General features: G+C 42.8%; 1 protein-coding gene across 9 annotated transcripts in view; it reads right to left on the bottom strand.

The window, feature by feature from the left end:
- The window catches only part of LOC104953754 (membrane-associated guanylate kinase, WW and PDZ domain-containing protein 1), a 100,078-nt gene that overhangs the window by 6,430 nt on the left and 70,234 nt on the right, over window positions 1-23,414 (bottom strand). For 8 of the 9 annotated variants that reach the window (XM_010780754.1, XM_010780756.1, XM_010780748.1 and 5 more), the window contains 9 exons: window positions 21,996-22,115; window positions 21,141-21,326; window positions 19,588-20,199; window positions 11,978-12,012; window positions 9,194-9,449; window positions 5,956-6,047; window positions 4,777-4,972; window positions 3,979-4,281; window positions 941-1,144 (listed from right to left, as the gene is read on the bottom strand). In XM_010780754.1, the coding sequence (XP_010779056.1) occupies window positions 941-1,144; window positions 3,979-4,281; window positions 4,777-4,972; window positions 5,956-6,047; window positions 9,194-9,449; window positions 11,978-12,012; window positions 19,588-20,199; window positions 21,141-21,326; window positions 21,996-22,115 (2,004 nt within the window). The remainder of the gene's footprint in view (window positions 1-940; window positions 1,145-3,978; window positions 4,282-4,776; window positions 4,973-5,955; window positions 6,048-9,193; window positions 9,450-11,977; window positions 12,013-19,587; window positions 20,200-21,140; window positions 21,327-21,995; window positions 22,116-23,414) is intronic. The other variant, XM_010780750.1, reaches the window with a different exon arrangement.

Here is a 23,414-nt window from a genome sequence, read left to right as displayed (position 1 = left end):
CTTCCTTTCGGCATCATTTATAGTTACATCTTATCACAAGCAAGAAAACTGCTCCACACATTAGTATCCACTGACATTGGCAGGAGTACAGCACTGTCTATGTTTGGCTAGAAAATCAGCGGGACACATTTGTTTCATGTTCCTTGACTCACTCTCTCCTCATTACTCCAAGAAAATATGACTTCCTCAGGGCCACCACGCTTTCTCTTTGAGCTGAACAGTTTGCTGTACACATCGTTCTTGATATTTGAAATGAGAATAAGATGGACCAATAAATGCCATCTTTCACATTGTACTTGGCCATACCATGTTTTCTATTAGGACACATCGCATCCTGCATAAGCACACACAAGCAAGTTAGTGAACATGTGTGCGGGGGAGTTTGTTCACATGTCTCTCTCTCCGGTCTTAATTGAGCTTCACTTTCTGTGTCTGTGGAGGCTATTACAGTGCAGCGCCTCTCAAGAGTTGTCAATGGTAGAACAGTGGCTAAGCCAGTAACAAGCACCCTGACACTTGTTACAGCACTAGACAGATTTCACCCAACATATTGAGCTTAAGGTTGCTGATTCTGATATTATGCAGTTCTATTGACTTTCCTAAGCTAAATATATTGACATATACAGGAAGCCCTTGATGACGTTTGAGCAGTGCTTAAGTCCTTTCATGCTGACAAAATATTGCAGCAGTGAAGTCAATAAAACAAAAAGCATGAATATAGAGAAGACTTGTAGATGCGCTTCAGTTGTTTCTGGGGGCAACTTCACCTTCTTCCTACTCTGTGACTCACTCTCCCAGATACCAGGGTTCACACCCTGATGAAAAGTGCTCTTGCCTGTGAAAAGCAGCGGTGCCCTTTCCTTCCCACTACTTCCATGAATAAGTCACATAATGCTGCATTATGGAACAGCCATGTGAGGCTAGAAGCCAAAAGCCTTACCATCACCCGGAATGATCCTGAGCGACACTGTGTGTCCGGCTTCCTTGATCAGGTTGACGATGTCCGAGTGTGACTTGTTGGTGATGGAGCAGCAGTTCACAGACAATATCCGGTCCCCGACTTTCAGCTTCCCACAGCGGTCCGCCGGGCTGCCCTCGATTATGCGTCCTATTTTGTGGGGCATGGCCACACAAGCATTTCCAGCTTTTATGTAAACATGCATGTTGGTTTGCGTGTAAGTTGTTTGTGTTAGAAAGAGTGTGTGATGATGATTTGATTGATTGTGTTTATTGGTTGTATTGATTTCAGAAAAAAGGAAAAGACAGAAAGAAAACAAGGAGAAAGAGACAAACGGAAAAGTTAATTATCCAAATCACCACGTTCCAATTCAGTCTCAGAAAACATGAAGGATCAGTACTCATGCGGAAAACTAGATCCCATAGAAAGACGGGATAAATCTGTATGTCATATAAAAATGAATGGGCTGAGTGGGAGAATTCAGGATCTCTCTTCTGACGTATAAATCAATGGGCTGTGAATCATAAGTCAGGGTCCATGGTGGCTAAAGCTAGACAGCCTATCAATACACTGGTCGCAGCATCATGACTACACCTCCCCGCCAGGGCTCAATAAGCACACCATTGCTGCTGCAGTGGAGCTGTTCTGGTTATTGAGCTGTGGCATCTTAACCAGCTCAAAAAAAATGATGAAGATTCCCCAGGATTAACTCTGATGTGAGATGTGCAGCCTATAGCTCACATATGGCGCTAGTCATGTGGTCAACTGCAAGAAATACATCTGCACCTGAGTGACAGTGTTCAATACTGCACATCTTGTTTACACAGGTCTGAACAGTCCCTGAGGATCTCCAGTTCTTCTCTCTCTCCCGTTATCTCTGCTCCTCCCTGTGCTCCCATCTTCCATCCAGAATCTTTGCATCATCCATATTTATTACATCACCTCAGTTTGCAGCTACCCTCCCCTCAGTCTTGATTGAAAAATGCGTTTGTATCCTGTCACTCTATCTTAATAATGAGATGTGGGATATTGCAGGGTGTGCCAAGTAGTCAGGATTTAATGCTCAACCTGCTAAACACAACCCCAACCCCAGGTCATAGCAGGAAGGGATGAGAGGGGGGGATAGGCCCTGCTGGACTGGAAGAAAAATGGTTTATGTATCCATGATCTAGGGGAGATTGAACCAGCTGAAACTGCTGTGTTCATCTTGAGACTGACAAATCATGATGGAAGAATCTTCAGAGCCATGTTGTGTTTTTTTTTTTTAGTAATACACATTCCTCTGTCAGATTTCAGCTCGAGTCCCACATGGTTGGAATCCATTAGGAGATTGTGTGCAGGAGAGAGATCCAAGATCAGCACATGAAAGCCCTTAATCCATTCATCTCATCGTCCCAAGAGAAATAGTGATGGAGCATGGGAGTGCAGTGAAGCAAAAGCAAAAACTGGAATCTCATAAGGACTAGAAGACGTTTAGACAAGGTTGTTGACTTGCACTCTCTCTGGTGTCACTATAAATAACATATTCATTCTTGCATTTTGCAGAGTAACAACATTAGCCCATGGGATCAATGATTTTTCTCTGGGCAGTCAGTGTTGCTAACGTCTCATCCATTCTTGCGATTTGCTTCTGACACACCACAGTACATCATCATAATGGCTTACGATACAAGGGCATGACATTGCTATCGGACATTCATCATTCAGAGGTTAATACCACATTTGTTTCAGGAAGACATCTGCAGTTCCTCATCAATTCCTGACCAACTTTATTTCTGTTGTTTTATTGTGACGCGTAAATGGTACAGACAGCTACGGAGTGTGTTGAGTAGATTTCTATTAGATGCTGAATGAATCGGTGAGGGCAGCTGTGAGGCATGAGTCTGTGATGATGGTGTTTTGATAAAGCTGCAGGCGGCCTGATCCGGAGGGAGCGTGTTCCACACATGAGGAGATTTCTTTATCCCCAAGCTCATCATAGTAGGTTTGTGACCTCGGTCTGTGGCATTAAGCTCACTCCTGTCACATGCCAGTTGTCTGCTATTAATAAACTGGAGTAAATTCAATTTCTTTTTAATATTGTGGTTCTGCCACAAGATGGCATCAATCATTTCACTCAGTGGTTCATATACTTGTGGACGTGGTTCTTTGCTATAGCTTTGCATAAGGCTGTTCATGCTCTGACTCTGGAGATACAATTCTTCATGTTCTGTATGTCTACAAAAGGCTCAGAAAGCGTTGCATTTGGTTTGATTTCAAAAGGGAAAACATCTTAACTTGAATTGAGTGAAATCAAAGACTATTTGATCTCACTTGTCTTAATGTAATTGGATGTTTGGTATCTGATTGTCAGGAGACATTAGCACCTATACTGTAAAAGTGTGATTTTTCGGAAGCGCATCCTCACAATAGTTAAGTGTTCTTTTCCAAAAATACATTTTAATTTACTAATCTGTCATCTTAAATGGTTTTCTGATTTGATTGATTAAGGTTGAGTTATTTATTTATTTGTAAATAAACTCCATGGAAGTACTGAAAAGATAATATAATGATAACATGTATATCACCTGTACTGGTCTACTCTCTTACTTTCATACTTTTGACAGTGCAATTGTGAAATGGATGTTTAGTTGCATTCTATGTGTTATTAAAAACATTCTGAATGATCTTGGCGCACTCTGCAAAACACTGCAAGGGTATAATTTAAGACATTTAAAGTCTGAAAGTATTTTTGTTATTGCTTTATAGAACCCTAAGGGATGTTGCTGCTTGATAGTTGTTTGTTCATGCTGCTCACAGTCTGAGAGTAAATTCATCACAGACAGAAATAAGGATCTTCAGAAAAACTCTTTTCACGTAACGTGCACCAATACAGATTACAAATGCCCAAACAATCTAATCGTTGAGTCGGATCAAAGTCTAAATTGTCTGGCTATAGTAAACAAAATGAATTTGAATGTCAAACTTAATTCAAGTCGCTGTCAATCTCAATTAGCTCCAGCTCAGCGTGTCTCACTTACCGAATGTGGTGCCGGCGTCGGGCCTGGAAACAGACGACACGATGACAAAACCGAAGCCCTCGTTCTCTCCGCGCTGGATCTCCACGTCATACGGCTGCAGGGAGGCAGGTACCACCGCACTCCCGCTGCCCCCTCCACCCCCGCTGCCTATGCCGCTGGTGGATCCGCTGCCAGAGCTGACGGTGTTCAGAGAGTTCTGGCTTCCCTGGGGGGTCCGCTTGCCCTCCGTCAGGCTGGGTGCTTGGGTGCTGCTGTGGTGGGAGGAGGCCGGCGACGGGGGAACTTCACCTTCCCCTTTTGACACTGGGGATGGGGGGGGGAAGAAATCCAACTAGTTAGAAAAATATTACTTGAACACTTCATTAACGTATTTATGTCAGAAATCTTGTTCTGCAAGCAGAGGAAGCAGTGTCTTTATGTTTATAGATAAGATAAGATGGACCTTTATTAATCCCCGTGGGGAAATTCAGTAGTTTAACAGCAACAGGGTAAATTGAAAAACAGGATAGCACAGATTCACACAGATTAATAAAACGAAGGATACAATCAAAGATAACAATTAAATGATAACCTAACTATAAGATAAGAAATGAATTAAAAATGAACATGTATACATATTTTGTCATGTGTACATATTATTTAAATGTGTGTGTATGTGAAAACAATGTGTATTTTATGTCCGGTAATAGTGTCACATTGTTGACCCCTCGTTGCGCATCCTGATGGCTACTTAATATGCATGTGAGCCTGCATGCTACAGGTATGATTAAACATTGCTCTATGTTAAACTCTCATCACCTCCAAATCCCTGTGACTTGCGTCTGACAGTGAGGTTGACATGGCCCTGTTTGGCGGCTTGCTGCATCAGCTGCACCACGAGCTGGTGAGACTTGCCCACCACCGCCGTGCCGTCCACACAGATGAGCTCGTCCCCCGACCGCAGGCGCCCGTCCTCATCTGCTGCCCCGTACTTCACTATGTGCCCTATGTAGATCTGGAAGAGGAAAACACACGCAATGCCTATTGTGAAGGATTTCTTAAGTAACAACGTAATTCATGTTGTCTATATGGGTCACTGTAGGTTCAAACAAATAACCAATATGGGATGGGAGAAAATATGTAGAGAAAAAACACTACATTATTAGGGTCATGCATTTAAAACCAAAACATTGATATTCTCTGATACATTTTTTTGCAATTCTTTTTGACAGAGTGGTGTGAATCAAGGAGCTTTTATAGTTATGATACTGATCCATGGCTTATTAAGAGTCATTATGCTGCAGTTAATTCAATTGATTTGATCTGACTTATCTTCTTCTGATTTTAAATTAGTCAGTTAAACCCAGCAGCGGTTCTGAGTCTACTCATGCATTACTTGAAGGTATTTGTAACTGACAGAGAACCAAAGAAGGCCAAAGCAGCCTTTTGGGACCATGGAGAAGCCTGTGTGCTTTAGGCATTGTGTGGGCGTGAACACGGGCTCTGACAGAAACAAGCACATAACTACCATGCAACACCTTTTGGCACTAACAACAAGTACTAACTCCTGTGGGGTAGTCTTGAAGCCTGCTGCCATTTTATTTCCCTCTTTTCCTCAATATCTGCCTTCCTGTTTCCCTCTTAGTTGCTCCTTTTAAGACAAATATATGGCGCACAACCAGAGGGATTGTGGGTAAGGCCTTTGCTTCTCCTAACAAGCCGTCTGTATGATCCTCAAGAGGGCGAGCTCCAGTTTGACAGAGAGAAAGGACTTTCTGCTGCTGTGGTTTGAAGGCAGACTCGGCACAGAAAAAGGAGGAAGAGGAGAAAACCAACGAAGCAGGGAACCTCTTATAGAAATAGGAAGCATACAAAGCAAAAGAGATATTTATAAATAATGATCAGCAATATTGAGGATGGGGTGTGTGTACATTTGAAACATTTTTAATCTTCAGCTCTTGTTTAAACCATTAATGGTAAAGTGGAGGGGATACTTACAGGCTCTCCGGGCTCATTTCCTCCCAGGATACGGAAACCGAAGCCTGTGTCTTTCCGCCAAAGGAAAATGTCCTGCTCCTGGCAATCTGGCACTGAAATACACAAGACCAACGGTTAGGGGACCACATGGAGTTCAACCACCAAATCTGCCAAAGACCTGCTGCTTCTGCTCAGCGTTGACTGATTAGCATCTATATAGGCTAATCACTAGTGCTTGTTGCTCTAAATCCATTTGTTTTGCCTCTCATTTTGTGTCCATCCAGTTGTGTTATCGCTGATCAACAAGGTGTTGGTTTTTCTATTAGCGTCAGAATGAGAGCAGGCAGGGTCAACAGCTGCTCCTTCCCTCGCCTCAACACAACACAGATAAAAACTCCTTCTGCTCGCGTTTATAGACCCCAAATTAGGCTGCAAAGTCTCATGCTGTGAACTCATAATACTCACGGCCTGCGCTCTGAAAACACACTCAATAGCGATCCCTATTATTAACCCAGATGTATAACTGAACCTTTCTTACACGCATGGATACGTAGCTTCACTTTAACCAATTTCTCTCCTTTTCACCATCAAACGCTCTTACATGCATAACCCCCCCCAGTGCATTTGCATCTCACTGTGGACAGAGCAGACTGTGGAGGAGGACACAGGCAATTTGGTGTCTGTCTGTTCAACCCACAGGGCCATTCGGCACAGGAGGCACCGACCGTTCCTTNTGACGTCACGGTATTGAAAATCATACCGACGGTATTTCGAAATACCCTGGTATACCGTAATACCGTCATACCGCCCAAGCCTAAACTGAACCTTTCTTACACGCATGGATACGTAGCTTCACTTTAACCAATTTCTCTCCTTTTCACCATCAAACGCTCTTACATGCATAACCCCCCCCAGTGCATTTGCATCTCACTGTGGACAGAGCAGACTGTGGAGGAGGACACAGGCAATTTGGTGTCTGTCTGTTCAACCCACAGGGCCATTCGGCACAGGAGGCACCGACCGTTCCTTCCTGCTGTCGACACGGCTGCCACGCAAGGCCAGTAGAGAATGCATCAGCTTCAGCTCTCCAGTTCCCCTGAACACTGTGCGTGGATTTAACTGCTACAGTTAAGTTTACAGTACAGGAAATAACCCTCAACTGTCAACTGTTAAGTAGTGAACAAAGTGCAAACTGACAGTGCAGCTTTCTGCCAAATCAAGCGACAGATGACAATGGGAAGCAGAATTTCCCAAAGCTCACCTTTCAGTCACATTGTACTGGCACTGAAATATTTCTTCACATTTGCACTCAATGGATGCATGGAATCACAAATCACTCTTGCACGTGTGTGTGGCAGCATGCACACGGAAATACAGACAGAGAAATTTAGCCTCTCTGTCGTTCTTTGTCTCCTTCTCCCTTTCTTGTTTCACAGCGTCTCCCCCGCCGACTCAGAAAGGGGCTACAGCTCCTTCAGGGGTTATCAAACAGATACACCAATCAGCCGCAGCTTAAAGCAGCCCTCTGTGGGCCCAGTTAATATTTAATCAGCAGCAGTCCTAGATTCTACAGGCAGCCATGATTGTTAACCAACACTGCAAAGTGACGGCGACAATCACGATGTGCTAACACAGCACACATATAGACATCAAGACAAAGATATATTTGTTTGTGTTTTTGGAAACACAGAGATGTATCCGATACAGACCTTGTATCCTTTTTTTTTTTTAAATATCACTACAGGTACAAGTACAAGGGATCTGAAAGATGTAATTCAGAACAGTCGGTGAACCCGTTATTTGGGAAGATCCTTCCTCTTTCTCCTACGCTCTTCTCTCAGAAAGAGAAAATAAGTGGTTTGATACCCTTACAGTGTTTCCCTATGAATAATGCAGGAGTAGGCCATGACTGCAAATGATATTGAGGAGTCTTACAGAGAGGCTGCCTACTTTCTAGTGTTCCAGTTCTGGATATTCTGTTTTTCTAGTGACTAAAAAGGGCACAAGACAAGCTTTTTGGCTGCTGATAATGTAAATGTGATCCGTTTTTCTATGTGCATTTAAAAAAAAAAGGTAAAGTGTGTCTTGTCCCTTTACTGGGTTTTTTAACGTGACTATTATTTTCAGTCGAGAGAAAGCCAGTACGACACACAATGCAAGCACTTGTGTGTTTTCAAGGACACTTTTCTCTTGGAGGCACCTTTTGTCACATAATCAGTTGTGACTCAGTAAGCACACAATTGTTTAGTAAACAAAAAGGGCACACAAACACACAAAGGCAGAGATGTGCCCTGTGGTGGTCACAATGTATACACAGCTGGGATTCTTTTAGTCTGTGCAACTTCTCCACAATTGAAAGAAACAGATTTATTTAGCACTCCAAGCACAACCACCTCAATTAAAGTCTCTTCAATCTTTTAAAATCAAAAAGGTTCATCCAATCAGTGAACATTATACTTTTTAAAGTTTCCTCACAGCAATGATCTGTTTAATCATATTTTCCTGACCTCCATATCTAATCTGAAAATCATACAGTAACCATTAACAGTGCTTAACTCAGTCATTTAAAAAATACCTTATCAAAAAGGCAGAAGAAAATAACAGTACACACGGCAGAGACCAGAAAAAATGCAAAAGATAAGGAACGAATCCACATTTTGACCATCTTTGAAGAAAGTTGATAAGAGGATCAATACCAATTCAACGTATCGCTGCTAAGGTAACAGGACAAGCTTAGTCTGAAGACCAGAAATCTCTCCCACCGGCAGCTTTACAGCCAGAAACAGTCTGCACCAACAGTCCTGTTATGGCAGATTGTGTTTTTTTACCAGAGTCTGGTTGGCAGACTGAAGGCAGAGCCGGGCTATCAGTTTTCCTCTGGTTTCATGTTTTATGCTAAGTTAACATGCTGCTCGCTTTAGTTTTCATATATACAGTTGAAATACGATAGTTATATGTATCTTCCTTCTTATCCAACACTTTGGCAAAAGTTCCTTTTTAAATCCTTACATAAAAGTATATCTTGAAAGAAACTGTGTGGTATTAGCTTCAGCTCTTTAGGCAGGTCATTACACCATTGATAGCTTTTTCTTGAAACTAAGCCCTTTAACATCTCCTGCCAGTTAATCTCCGGCTATATTCACACTTATAGAAGGTTAAAAGGTCTGTAATGTTGCTAGGGGATAAACTTCGCTGAGCTTTTAAACTACAAAGTCAGCAAACCTTAACATTTCAAAAATCAGAATTGGATTCTACTCACGTCGGCTCTCGTACATGCTCCTGGACTGCGCCCAGATTTTAAAGGGGTCTGGCTTCTTCTGGAGGGTGAGGGTGCCATCTGCGGGGTCTTGAGGGGGCAGGCCTGGCAGAGGCTGGGTGGGGGCCGCTGGAGTGGGAACCACAGCCTCACTGGGCATGGCAGAGGGTGGGTGGCCTGGAGAATCGGTGTGGGCGCTGCGATGGCTGCACACACTGTGCTGGGAGCTGCTCTGGCTGTCTTTCCTCTCTAGCTGGTGCTGGGTGGACAGAAAACAGAGTGAGAGGTGTATGTGTGTAAGGTTCGGGGGTGGATGTATGCAGAAAATGGAGGTAGAGGGCAGAAAGAGGAGAAAATAATTGAGTGAGAAGTGACAAGGGCGAGATATACAAGGGAAGGAGATGAGTGAGAAAAAGTGTTGATGGAGGACAAAGAGAAAGCATCCAAGGTCATCTTTTCAACACATTGCAGTAGAATTTCTCTCACTCTTGGAGGGAGGAGAAATTACTTGGTTGGTTTCCATGGTTGCGAGAAAAAGACAGATTTATATGTTTAAGAATTTCAATTAACAAAGAAGACTAGTTTTGGGAATCAAACTATTCATTGCCTGTAAGTCCTTAGCGTTGAAACCTGTGTATTAAACCAAGGTTAGTTTTGAAACAGTTGAATGTGTAAACATCTCAACAGCTGCTAAGGAGATGGGTATTGTGAACACTTCGTTGCTACTCAGTGAGATTCAAATGTCTTAAAACTATCTGCCTTTTTTTACAGTGGAATACAACATTTAATGATTACAATATTCTGTTTTCCTTTTGCATATTTTCATTTATACTGAGCTGAGCTTTTCGTGTGAATTGAAGCCTTATTCAGTCGGAGTAAATATAAATGTCATTCCTGTTGTGCAGCATTTTGGCGTCTAATAAGCATCCAGATCTCTTACTCAAACTTGAATTCCTAATACGTTTTTTATTGTGTCACGAAGCAACACGCCGCCAACACAAAGCCTCTTGCATTGCTTTATCATATGGCAGTTTTTTGTCTAAAAGCAGCTTAGAGGCCTGCTTTTAGGGGCCTGCTGATGTGGTTGAAGACACCCTAGTGTTTTTATAATCTTTGCATTCTGATTCGGCAACCAGAGAATAAACATATTACCACATTATTACTTGCAGATGCACATTACAAAGTACTCAGCTTTATGAAAAATGTTCCTTACTGGGGAAATGCAATTACTGACAAGCCCCAATATGACAACTGTATCATTTTTGATCTGGTGTGAATAATAAACCTGTGCATGAAATGGTGGAGAAGTCACGGCACAGTCTCTCAATCATCACACTGTATGAGAGGGTGGGTCAAATGATCCAGTAATGCTTCTTAATGAGGACAACAGCCATGCAAAATTGACTTCTCGTCTGATCTGGTGACTTCCTAATGGGTTGAGACAGCAAAGTCTATCTTGCACATGGGAGTTTACTGTGAGCATTTATTTAGAAATCTGAACTGGAGGCAAAATGGTTGTTCTGGGCTGACACAAAGTCGCATGCAGCGTGACATTTCCCTGACATCACACAGAGAGGGGGAAACTGGCTCACCTCACTGGGAAGCTAATCCAAAGTGACAGCCAGGCAGTGCCACTATTGGATCCACTCGACCCTCTTACTACCCCCACCCCTCTTCCATCCTCCATCCCCCGTGACATGTGACCTGAATAGGTAACACCCACTGCCCTGACTGATACAATTTCAAATTAATCCTAATGCTAATATCCAGCCAGCTGAGGTGCTTTTCATCAAGAGACACCATTGAAGGTTTTCTTCTACTCAAGTTGTGGGAATTGAACCCATCACTGACCTTCGCTGAGACTTGTCCAAAGGAAACGACCTTCTACTATAACTCGCTGGCTCTCCAGGGGTGAATTAGGGTGACAGTCATTTAAAGCTGCACTGGCGTCTCCTCAGCGCTTGAATTGTTTTTTTTATCAGGTTGAGAATAGTCGTAAAAACGAAGAGGCGTGTGCTCTTTTAAAGTCCTGAATAACTGCACTGTCCCTTAAGAGACCCTGAAGCTGCTCCCAGAACTGGTCTTCCTGCCTCTTTCCCCGTCCTCTCTTATCCGTCACAACTATGGTCGCATTGCAATCTGTTGCAATCTCTCCTCCAGCTTCCCAAATCTCCCTCTTCTTTGCTTCCAGCTCACTCTGCCGTCATGGTCCCTCTTCTCCCTGTCTGTTAGTCTCAGTGAGTCCTCTGTGTCTGTGGGCTATCACAGTGATTCACTGTTGTGGGACAAACCATGTCCCCACGGGTCTTCCCCTCCCTCATCCACAACCCGTTGTTCCTGTCTTTGCCTCCCTCCCATCTTCCCTCGGCTGTGGCTGTCTGCCCTCCAAAACAGCTGGTCACTGTTACACTGTTCAGCCTAGGCTATGCTTAATCAGTCACAGGATGGCAGGGTGGTAGGAATGGGGGAGGGGGAGGGAAGGGGGGTGTAAAGAGAAATGACAACAGAGAGGCAAGAAAAGCAAGAGGATGAAAACAATACAACAATGCATACAAAGTGACAAGCCTATAGAGTAAAGAGCAAGGAGTCAAATATGTCTATTGTTCTTTAAATAGCTCTCACTTCACTCAGTAGAACTGACACACACACACACACACACACACACACACACACACACACACACACACACACACACACACACACACACACACACACACACACACACACACACACACACACACACACACACACACACACACACACACACACACAGAATGTAGTACTTACCACCAGCTTTGGACTCCGCTTGGCTGGCACCACTCCTGCAAAACATCGGCAGAGAGACAGAGAGAGCATGAATGACCTGTTGGGCTCTTCCCTTGTCCCCTGCGATTTAAAACAAAAAACAAAACAAAAAACTGTCCAAAACAAACGGATGGACTCTGGTTCCTGCAGAGCACAACTGGCCCGACTTGCTCTCCTCCTCTTCCTCCTCTGTGTTGCCTTTCTCTCTGAGCAACACACTGCGCTAGGCTGCTCGCTAATCTAAGTGATCTCCTCCCCCTGTGCTGTATCCCGCTCCACTCTGCGCTCTCACCCGTGCTATTAGAAGAGGAGCAACTGATCTATCTGCATTAGACAGGCTGACTTATGCTGCAGCAGCCCTCAGATGCTGGTCAAAGCTACAGGTCTCCACAAGCACCAACAGATCCACGCCCCCACAGCCTCCATCCAGTCTACTTCCCAGGTGTCTCTCCAGCACGAGCTCTCCAGCAGAATCTCAACTATTACCCACTGACAAGAAGCTCAATAGCTTGAGCATCCTATCAAAGGAAAGCATGAGCTTCTGCCTTATTATGCACATCGTAACTACAGAGCTGTTTCCTCTCTTCTCCGCTCCTCTTCTTTGCTCAAGGCTTACATCGAGAAGCTGAACTTCTCTCTGCCTTTTTTTTTTTCTCCCTCCCCCTCCTCCTCTTCTTTCGTGCACCATGACTCTCTCTCTCCCATCTGTCTCTATCTCTCTATCTTCTTTATACCAGTTAACATACTGTAGAGTCACCAAGAAGATCAATCTCATTTGTGCTAATGAAATATTAATACTTGGAGCCAGTTGTCAGGGGAGAGGATTTACAGCATACAAGTGTAGGGAATCATATACACTCCCAATTAAACAGGGGTTCTTCTCACATCCATCACAGCCAAACAATTAATTCAACATGTAGGCTTCTAATCTCAACACAAAGCTATATCGTCTCCACCTGATTGCAACACACTGAGAGTATGCGCCACTTTCCAAGAAAAACAATTTCCCTTCCCCGATGCTCTATTTCCTGACACTTACTACACCAAAGTATGTTAGGACAAAAATAGACGAATGAATGCATGAACGACATTTGGACAAAGAGTTGCGGTTGCCAAGGCAATCAAGTAGTTCCGCATGCAGTGGCAGACGTCTACTTTGTTAAATATGAGGTGTGAGCAGCAGGGGCACACGTATTAAAACATATTCATTCCTGCAACATCTGACACCAAACAGGGACAGAGAAAACCCGACTGGAAGTATTGATGGAGCAACATTAACACATGCAACAACATGCAAGCATCCATCTTAGGCTCTTTCTGCTGCATTGGCAAAAAAATCATTAAATGTTAAAACTCTCTGTTGCTGCAAAGCCCCTCTCTCTACACAATTCATAATTTATCCTCCCTGTTTTCCTTCCCTCCCTTCTTCTTCTCTCTATCCCTTAGATTATGGGGTGGCAGTTACTGGAGGAAGTGGAACATCTCAGCTGCTGACGTTCTGATGAATGTTTACATGTGATCCAGATAGGACACACACAAAAGGTAATAAGTGTTTCAAACAGCAGCTTATAAGACAAGGATCTCTTGATTTCACCACGCCTTTCACTTTGAAACAACCTCTGAAAGTCTTCACATTGAAACTGAGGTCAACATGATTAGCATCAAATATATAAATTGAACTTAACTTGACCATATGGTTGATAAATTACGGCATGAAACTTAAGGGGAATACAGATTTTTCAAGTGACGTAGCTTGACCCCAACTCTGCATCCACTGGAGCAGTGTCAGCTGGAACATCTGATCTACATGCCGCTAGACGTGAACGCATCCTTATGCATGATGCAGTTTTTAAATCTGCTTAAGTTTCTCTGGCATTGTGAGGCGGATGCATATGTGTAAGGGCTGAATGTAACATTTATGAGCAGCTGATGCTCGGTGAAAGAAATATGGGAATTGCATGATCCTGCACACACGCAACGGTGTAGAAGCATCCATGAATGCATGCATGCTATACATAGTAAAAGCACAGGCAGGTATAGAAGAAAGTGAACATTTATTTATTCACGGAGGACAGGCATCAGTGAGCATGAAGGCACGCACATAGCATTTACATTGTGAGGCGTAATCCTTATATTTTTTACTCTGCTGAAGCTTCTGACTGAGAGAAACAAAACGCCCTCCATTTATGACGTGATTACTGAGGATGCAACACCGGTTAAAAAGGACTGATTGTATTATTACTGAGGAAAGTCTACCAGACTGACAAAGACTGTGTCCATTATCATTCCAATGAGAGAGGAAGTAAACAAATTAGAAGTGAAAGCGAGTGCCGTCAGTTGTTTAGTGACCCAATCTGGCACTTAGCATCAGTGTGGAGGAGGCTGCTTCCTTTACTTCTTTTACAGTAGACAGTGAAGTACAGATATTGTTACTAGCTGAGTAACAATATCTGATGTCAAACAAACAATGTTAATATTATCAATTGGCAATTTGAGCACATGCCGAGTAGTGTGTTTGCTCAAAAGGTTTATCATTTGTGCGACAAGCTTGACTTTTATGATTTACTATGGAATACTATGACATTTTTAATAGCATGGAATTACTTTTTTTCTGGCATACTATATTATGATGTTTGGTATACTATACTTTGATACTACATGTTTTTTGTTTTTTTAAAAAGGTCCCATTTCATGCTTTTCCGGTTATTACCCGTCCCCTTGTGTGTTATGAAGGTTTTTCTGCATGTAAACTGTCTGCAAAGTCACAAACCCTCAAAGTACACCCTGTAGCGAGTAAAACTCTAACACAGAAAATGCCTGTCTCTGCTGCCCCAGAACGCCTCGTTGGAGATTTCTCTTTTTCCATTTTTTAGGGCAGGTTGATGTCGCCAAGTCCAAATGGACCAATTGGTCCGCGGAGCTCAGACCCCACGCAGCAACCAGGAAACGATACCAGTAATCCACCTCACACTGTCCGCTCCTCAAGCCCCAAAGGGTGGAGCAGCGAGCACCCCAAAACGTCCCGCCAACACGGCACCCAGACCCCACGCAGCATTCTCATCTGTTTGTCATTACTGGTGTCATTTTCTGGTTGCTAACAAACACCATTGTAAAACATAAACACTGATGTTCAGCTGTAACGGTGGTTGACTCATCAGAACAGAGTGGGCGGGCTGACCAATCAGAGCACAATGGGCTCATAGGGAGGGGGGGAGCTGTGTAGGACAGAGAGTGAATACACATACTATACAGATATGCTTTATGAGAAAACCAATGTGATTTTGGAACAATGTAAATCTATTCTAGTCGACCTCAACAATGGAATTATGATCAGTAGAAATTGCCAAGACATGGGACCTTTAAACGGTATGGGCTATATACAATAACACATTTTGACTGTCGGGTATCATTCACTCGAAACATTGATTTCAGTATTTGCAGAGAACATTATATAGTGGAGACGATTGGTAACTTGCTATAGTTGCATGGGAGGAAAATACTTAACTTAAGACCCTGCTCACACCTTTATATCTTTTGATCAGCCTTTAAAACATGTCCTTGTCACATCTATTTGTATTGAGAAACCACACATGCCAACAGAAGCAACGAAAGAGCACATATTCAGCCAAATACAGGTGTGTGTGTGTGTGTGTGTGTGTGTGTGTGTGTGTGTGTGTGTGTGTGTGTTGAAAGGCCGTGTGTTTGGTCCTTCCTCCAGGTTCTCTAAACACTGTATATATTGTTGTTTAAGGGTGTACAGCAGTGATCATCATCTGGCGGCCCGCGGGCCAAATCTGTCACGCCAGACATTCTCATCCGGCACGCGCTGTGGCGCTGGCAGAGTGGTTAGTGCGTTTGCCCCCCACTCATTTATTTTTTAAAACGTCTCGTGAGTAATGTGCAGCACCGGAGTCCAACGGAGAGGCTGCGGGAGAGTAGCCTGCGTACTGCGTTGCCTTCCCTGCCCTGAAGAAGGAGTGATCCTTCGTTAGCGTGAAGAGTCTGCTTTAAGCGCTCCGCAGTAGCCCCGCTGTGAGGCTCCGGCGAGTTGACAGTACATGAGCGTGCTCCACCAGCACCGCCCCCGGTCAACAACTTCACAATTCAGGGCTATATATAAAAATCGCTGGCCCCCGAAAGTGTCTCTAGGAATAATTTTGGCCCTTGGACAAATGTAGTTGGTGATCCCTGGTGTACAGCATGAGTAATGTAGTCTTTTGTTGAGCCTGTAAACGTTCAGCCTTGCTTTACAACTTATAAACACACCTCTTTTCTTCCTCCACTCTAAATGATATTGTGTCGCTCTTCCTCATTGTCTGTCATCATTATATTACATTCCTCTCCCTTCTTTTCCCCAACATTTTATATCCCCCCTCCCCCCTCTAAGTTTCCCTCTTCTTTCTCTCCGTCTCTCAGGGGACAGGAGCGCTGTGCACGATTGTCATGGCAACAGCGGTGGGAAGACAAGATGGAGGACTCAAAGCTGGCCTGGCCTCCTTTACATGAGAAGGTACTGTGTGTGAAAACACTGTTATCTTTGAAATCGTATTGGATTATGAACATTTCTCGCACTAGAAAAGTTTATGGTCATAATAGATTATTTTAACAGGTTGAGATTTGCCCATACTACTGCTTACAGTGTGTAATTAGACCATGAAGAATGTGTTCAGGGTTATTTTCTTCTTCTTTTTAACAACAGTCCATTCACAGCCCTTTTTTTTTTAGCTACTTCCTTCATTACCACAACAGCCTATTCCACCTCTTGTCTTTTTCCATTGCAATAATAACATGTTGCCAGTCTCCTCTCTTAAAGCCAACGACCACGCAGTTGAAACTAGAGAGAACACTTGTTGGGAAATCCAGAGACCAAAATGTGGCTCCGTTCCTTTCTGATGCCATCGCAGGGGAGCATTAAGGCAACGGCAAGATGCTGTGACAAAACATCTTTTTTACTTGTGAGGCTTTTGAACTCGCGGTGCATCTATCTGAGATTTGCCACAAGCAAACTACCCTGGCACTGTTGAGTTCAGAGCGATGCTGCCTCCTGGGATAAACTGCTGAACTGGTGTAGCGTTGCAAGAGATGTTTTTGTGTCTTTGTCGTGCACATCCGATGGTACAGTACATTTTGCCAGAGCTATAAGGATTCATACAATTTTGCATAAATGAAACTTCTGTGACACATCCCGAGCCACTGCGAATTATCATACACAACATTTAAATACAAACTTTGTTCTTGAAACATAAAATAACATTTTCATTGTGTGATGATGTGTTTGTTTGACCTTGCGCTTTGTGCCCTCTATACAAATCTGAGTCAGCCAGCACGTATTGATGAGTCACAGATAAACAGTTTAAGGCTTCTTCTCTTCCAGCTGAGGTCCACCTTGTGCCTCCTCCTCTCCTCCGCCTATATATATATTTTTATAGCAATCCCCTCATACACGCTTCCCTTGCTGAACTTTCAGTGCTGTTCAGCAAATCTCACACTCTCTCCCCTAATCCTCCTCCTCCACTTTCTCAAAACATGATCCCTGGCCTTCCCATATCTCATCCTCGGCTTTCTTTTCTTATCTGCCTTACCCTGCTCCTCTTAGCTCCCATAATTGTTATTTGTGAATGATTATGTGCTAGCTGGTAGCGATCACTTGAAAGGTTAGCGCATTATTCTCAGACGAGTCACAAATCAGCCCCCAAAAAAACGTTATTACACTTTTGAGAAGGCTGCAACTAATGATTGTTTCTGTTGATTGATATGTGATCTATGTTTTTAATTCATCACATTAGTTGTTTTGTCTAGAAAATGCCCAGAATTTTGCAAAACCCAAGGTGGTGCCTACAAGTTGCTTGTTTTGATGTAAAACCCAAAAATATTAAATATGCAATTATATTAGGAAAGATGGAAACCCTCACATGTGAGAAGCTGGGACGAGGGAGTTTCACATCTGATCAACCAAAGGTGTTTTTACACTACGATTGTAAAGTTTATCGCATGTCATTGCATTTCACAATATGCGTGTGGTGTGTATTTATAAATTACGTTTGCAATTCGTTTTTAGATTGATCAAGGAATGTTATATTTTGTGATTAATTTGTAGACTTACAATGAAAAAAAGGTTTACTTCTTTGCAGAAGTCCGACAATCTTGTTTGAATACAGTGCTACAGTATATTGGCTTTTTTTGTAAAATGAACAAATAATTGTGTCAATAGTAGCATATTGAAAAAACGGTTTCAGTGAGTTTAGTATTGTTTGCACCATTCCTTCAACTTCATGCAATACCTCTAACTATTGAACGGAAGCTTAATTAATCTCAATCCCACCCCCCTGGCTGCCTGCGTGGGTGTGCAGTTTCTGCGCCTCATCACCTAGCGTCTCACCTGAGCTCATAATAATGACAGGCTGGTGTCAAAGCCTAACAGAGATGATCTACGCTGCTGCTGCTGCCACAGTGACTGCTTGTAGCCTTCTACCCAATTATCCTCTTCTTCATTTCCTCTCAGTCTTGCTCTTGCTCTCTTTGAACCTCTTTCTCTTAGCTCTGGTAGCAGGAATACTGCCCTGCAACCGTATCACTTCCTCTCTCTCACATTCTCACAGGCCCATAATAATGCTGACATTTAACACAATACAGCAGCACTATTCCAGCATCAGTGCACAGGGTCAACTCATTAGAGGGCATAATTGATGTGAGGTGCATATCCTGACCCTCCACTAATAGAGTTATGGGTCACCCGGCATGGACGGTAATTTAACAACAATAAGGACTAGACACAAATGAGGGACCTCCAATGTCACTCAGTGTCTGCCTGGATACTTTACACTTCGGCAAACAATTTGTTTTGACAATTTAATGGGAAAACATTCATCTATGGATCATTCCAGGCTAAAAGTGTATTATGTAGGGAAATGTATGATGCAGTGTTGCTGTGAACGGGCTTAAAAATCCAGAAAAAAATATGCATTTAACATAAAAAATCCACATAAATAATGTGCAAATACTAAGAATGAACTTTATAAGTCAACTCAAGTCGATACTTAATAATTTTCCGTTTTCATGAACACATGCTATAAACTCGTCGCTTAATAATTTCAGCTACTGTGGGTCAAGAGCAGAAAATAAACTGACACCCAATATGAAAACATCATAAGGGCAACATATGATGGTAGCTAACATGAATAGCAACAAAGTCTCTGAGGCCCAATTCAGCTGCATCCGTATTCATAAGATAAACGAGTCCCTCCCCCCCCCTCCCCTCTCATTCATCCATCTTGCCTCTCTACCCAGCCTCCCACTCCTTCCCACACTCATCTGCTCATCGACAGCAATGCTAACTCAGCCCATCGTCTCTTTGCCTCTCATGGTTTCATCTCATCCAGTCCGATTATTTTCAACCTGCCACCCACTCTCTTCCTAACTTTTTCTCTCTGCCTTCGCATTATGTCACTCTCTGCATGCCAACTATTCAAGCTGTTGTCGGTTCGGCAGATTACTGTATGTTATTTTCTGTGTTTCATTGCACATCATTTCATCAACTTCAGTATACCTGCATCTATTTATCCAAATATTTGACATCAAGATGTAATACATACCTCTTTGCACCAGCATGGTGACCTCACTGCCTCGGGGACATTTGCTCAGCAGGTCCACCACCTGATTGTGGCTCATATTCTGGACGTTCCTCTTGTTGACCTCCATCAAAATATCCCCCTCCTTTAGACCACGGCAGCGCGGGTAGTCCACTATCTGCTTGACTCTCTGCCCTCCTCCCGTCAGGCTGTCTGCGATTGTGAAGCCGAATCCCTTGTCGCCCTTCTCCATGTGGATGGTGATGAGCTCCGGCTGGGTGGCTATCGATGAGGCCATGTTGACCACATCGCTGGAGTGGCCGTGCGAGCCGTTAGACGCCACCTCGGCGGAGGGGCTGTGCGACCGCAAGTCCCTCATGCCGTTAACGGGTCCGCCGTGGTTGGAAGGCGAGTCAAACGCCTCTTGTCCGTTGACGATGATAGGCTCCTTGTCCACGATGGCCACTGAAGTCACCAGGCTGGTGTTGGGGTCGTCGGGGTCAAAGGGCAGAGGGTAGCCCCGACACAGGGCCAGGTCCACCATGGAGCCGATGGGGATGGATTGGAAGATCTTTACCACCTGAGCGTGGGTGTAGCCCAGCACAATGATGTCATTCACACTGACTATCACATCGCCTGCAGAGAGGAGAATTATACTGTTAGTGATGCATTTACACAAATAACAACTATTTACTGTTCTATATATATATATTCACAGTTTTTTCGTTTTTTAAACATTGTGTTATTTAGTTTAATAAACCAGTTTTTGGAAAGTCCATTATTCAGTGTAACACCAAAGTGTCTGTAATAGGGGACCTGACAGGGTTGTGAAGGGCCTGTTCAAATGTATACCTTCACAAACATTAAAATACTATCCAGCCCTTTAGTATTGCACTATAATATTGTTGGTTCTATAACTCACGATGGATAGTCAAGTTGATGCAGCAGAAACACAGCGACAGTATACACTTAAATAAGTACAAGAGGTCAGTTGCACCAAATTCAAATATTTGATGTCACTATCATGTCTCCATAAGCAACAAGTACAAATATAAAGTGCCGCTGGAAAATCTCCTCTTCTGACTCCCACATCTTTTTTCCATTTTCGTTTTGCACTAAAGGTTATTTCTTGAAGGAAGGTCTGTACCGATGTAGTCTTATCGAAAATGTGGATACAGGGCTCAATAATCCACTAGGGAGCCCCCAAGCACTTGACCTCGATGGAAAAAGTTCACCAGGTCAAGGAAAGATTATGAGGACTTAAATAATACGACTGCTCTTTTACGATAGCAGATATGTTTTACTTTTATTTTACTGAAACTATACGAGAATGTTTCAGTGGCAAACTCATACTGTACTATCAAGTAATGATTGCTGTCCAAAATCAAATCCAACCTCAGAAGAATTTGATTATCATGATTTTTCAAGTTATCCAAAGTGTACAATTAAACAGCAACAGGAGATATCATTGAAGGCCAAATGGTGCATCACTTAAAATACAGCTGCTGGGATTGGGCTCATAAGAAGTGTGTTGAATGAAAACAGTGCCCCCTGTGGATAGTGCTTATGTACTGCACCTGTCTCCATTTTGCCATCCACGGCTGCAGGCCCGTCCAGCACCAGACTTTTGATCTGTAGAAACTCATCTGGCTCGTCACCTCCGACCACCGTGAAGCCGAAGCCGCGACGGCTCTTCTTCAGCTTTGTGTTGATGAAGGTTCCTTTCAGCTCTGCTGGGTTTCTCGTGAAGAAAGGCTTCCCTCCTTTAGAGCAGCAGAAGAAAAAAAACTTATACTTTTGTGTCATTTCCGGATTCTATATTCAAAATACCTGAACATTGATTAATAGTAGTTGTGTCTCTCAATTCAGGATCATACATTGTTGTCTGAATTTTGATATGTGGACAAATTAGCAAGATGAGACAATCAGCGATTCCTCAAATGAGACTCAAATGGTTACAGGCTATGAAATTGTGCATTGCTTTTTATGGTTATTAGAAATGTTGCTTGGCGATGCAAAGACATTTAGACATGGGCTGCTTGCACTCCTTTGTCACTTTCACATTAAGTCATTCAAAATAAATTGAGGGGGGTGTCCTTTTCCAAATGTCATGTCAAAAGACTGTCAACAAATCGGCAAAAGTAGATTTTCTAGCCCGGAAATGTCAAAGCACGGGGAATTCCAATGTGAATGTAGTAACCAAAAACAAACCTTCATCTTAACTACATGATGTATCTTAGGACAACTGCCAATACATATAAAATCATGAAGTAAAAGTGAAGTATGGACAGGATTGTAAATCAGCAGCTATAAATGCTTCGAAACATTGCCTAGGTTAATAGTCTTGCAACTCTATGTATATTGTATTTATCCATATCATATCATTTAAATGAATGAATATGATGTACAGTGTCTATTAAACAAAGACCTACGCTTGGCTCCTGGCATCGGAGGTAGATTTGGCCGGCCCTGGGGGTCCCTGTAGGTCTCCAGGTGGTTAGGAGCGTAGTTTGCTAATGGAACAGCAGCTGAGGAATGCTCCTCTATCCACTCTGCACAGACACAATCACAATCACACACACATTACCGACACACACTCAACACAAAAGTGTATTTACATGCCAAGCACAAACAAACACTCAACAGCAACACACACATATAGACACACAGAGCTTTAAGCACATATTGTACATACTTGCCATCTGATTCATTTTTACGCCTCAGTTGTGAGAAGTTCCCTCATTTACATCAGCTTCTACTAGTGTTGTTTATTAAATGTGAGAAACTTGTTTAATGTGAAACGTTGCAGTGTACAACTATATACATTTGATTCTTAGGCTAAAGTAGTAGTTTTCACACTCTGTCCCCTCCTTAGAAAGAAATTGAGTGTCAGTGTATGTCCAGATGTATCCAACTTGTGGCAAACATCTGTATATAAATGGATAGAGGAAAGTGTCAGTATTCCATGAATAGAAGTACAAAACACTGTGATGGGACAATCTGAGCCTAGTAGAGTAAAAGAAAAATGCAACATGAAAAAAGTTGAATTGATGTTGTTCTATTCATTTGGAGCTGCAGTTCCCATTAGTGCATGGCATTGGAGGATGTGAACAGCAAGTTTGATGTTTCTATGGGTGTGGATGTGGCTTGTTCCCATTTTTTTTTTTTTAACCATTTGAAGGATGCCAAATTAGCCATTAGCAGTTCCTGTTTGCAAAGTACATAAGGATGTACAGACAATTACCATTATGATTCTGAAAAACATATTTTTGCTCATTTTATGAATTGAACACTGAATCTGAGAATGTGTGTATGTATTTGGGTCTGAAATATGACTATTAAAAAGAGTACTACTTTTGAAACAAATCGCAGTAAAACAGCGATAGGTGTTTTAAAGTACCTTAGTTGCTGAGCTGAGCTTCAGGCTCAATTCCTGACTGTGTGGATGAATAGGCCAAATCACAGGGCCAAACTACAATAAATAACTTCCTGTTGTTTTGAGAGCATCAGCATGCACCTGTCCCGCCTCACAAGTCATTCGCCCCACATCTCTCCCCTGGGCAGATGGCGTCAATGTTTAAAAACCTCTTGGCTAAAGAAAAAAATGTTTGAATAGCGTTTTCATGGTAAAACAAACTAAATGATCAAATACAGAATGAGATAGAGCTTTTATGAATTTAAATAACGTAAATTAAAACCTAAACAACAAAGACGACACCAGGGCTTCGGCCAGCTCTCTTTTGGTAAATTCGTTATAAGAATCGAAATTAGCATTTAGCCAAAAACCTATGTTTTCTTTCTATCATGACATGATGGGAATTGAAGTAAAGTCACAGAAGAGAGAAGGATAG

The sequence above is a fragment of the Notothenia coriiceps genome, unplaced genomic scaffold, assembly GCF_000735185.1.
Source record: "Notothenia coriiceps isolate Sejong01 unplaced genomic scaffold, NC01 NC01_scaffold00022153, whole genome shotgun sequence".
Taxonomy (NCBI): domain Eukaryota; kingdom Metazoa; phylum Chordata; class Actinopteri; order Perciformes; family Nototheniidae; genus Notothenia; species Notothenia coriiceps.
Note: the sequence above shows the minus strand (reverse complement) of the source record. Positions and strands in the feature narration are given on the sequence as shown.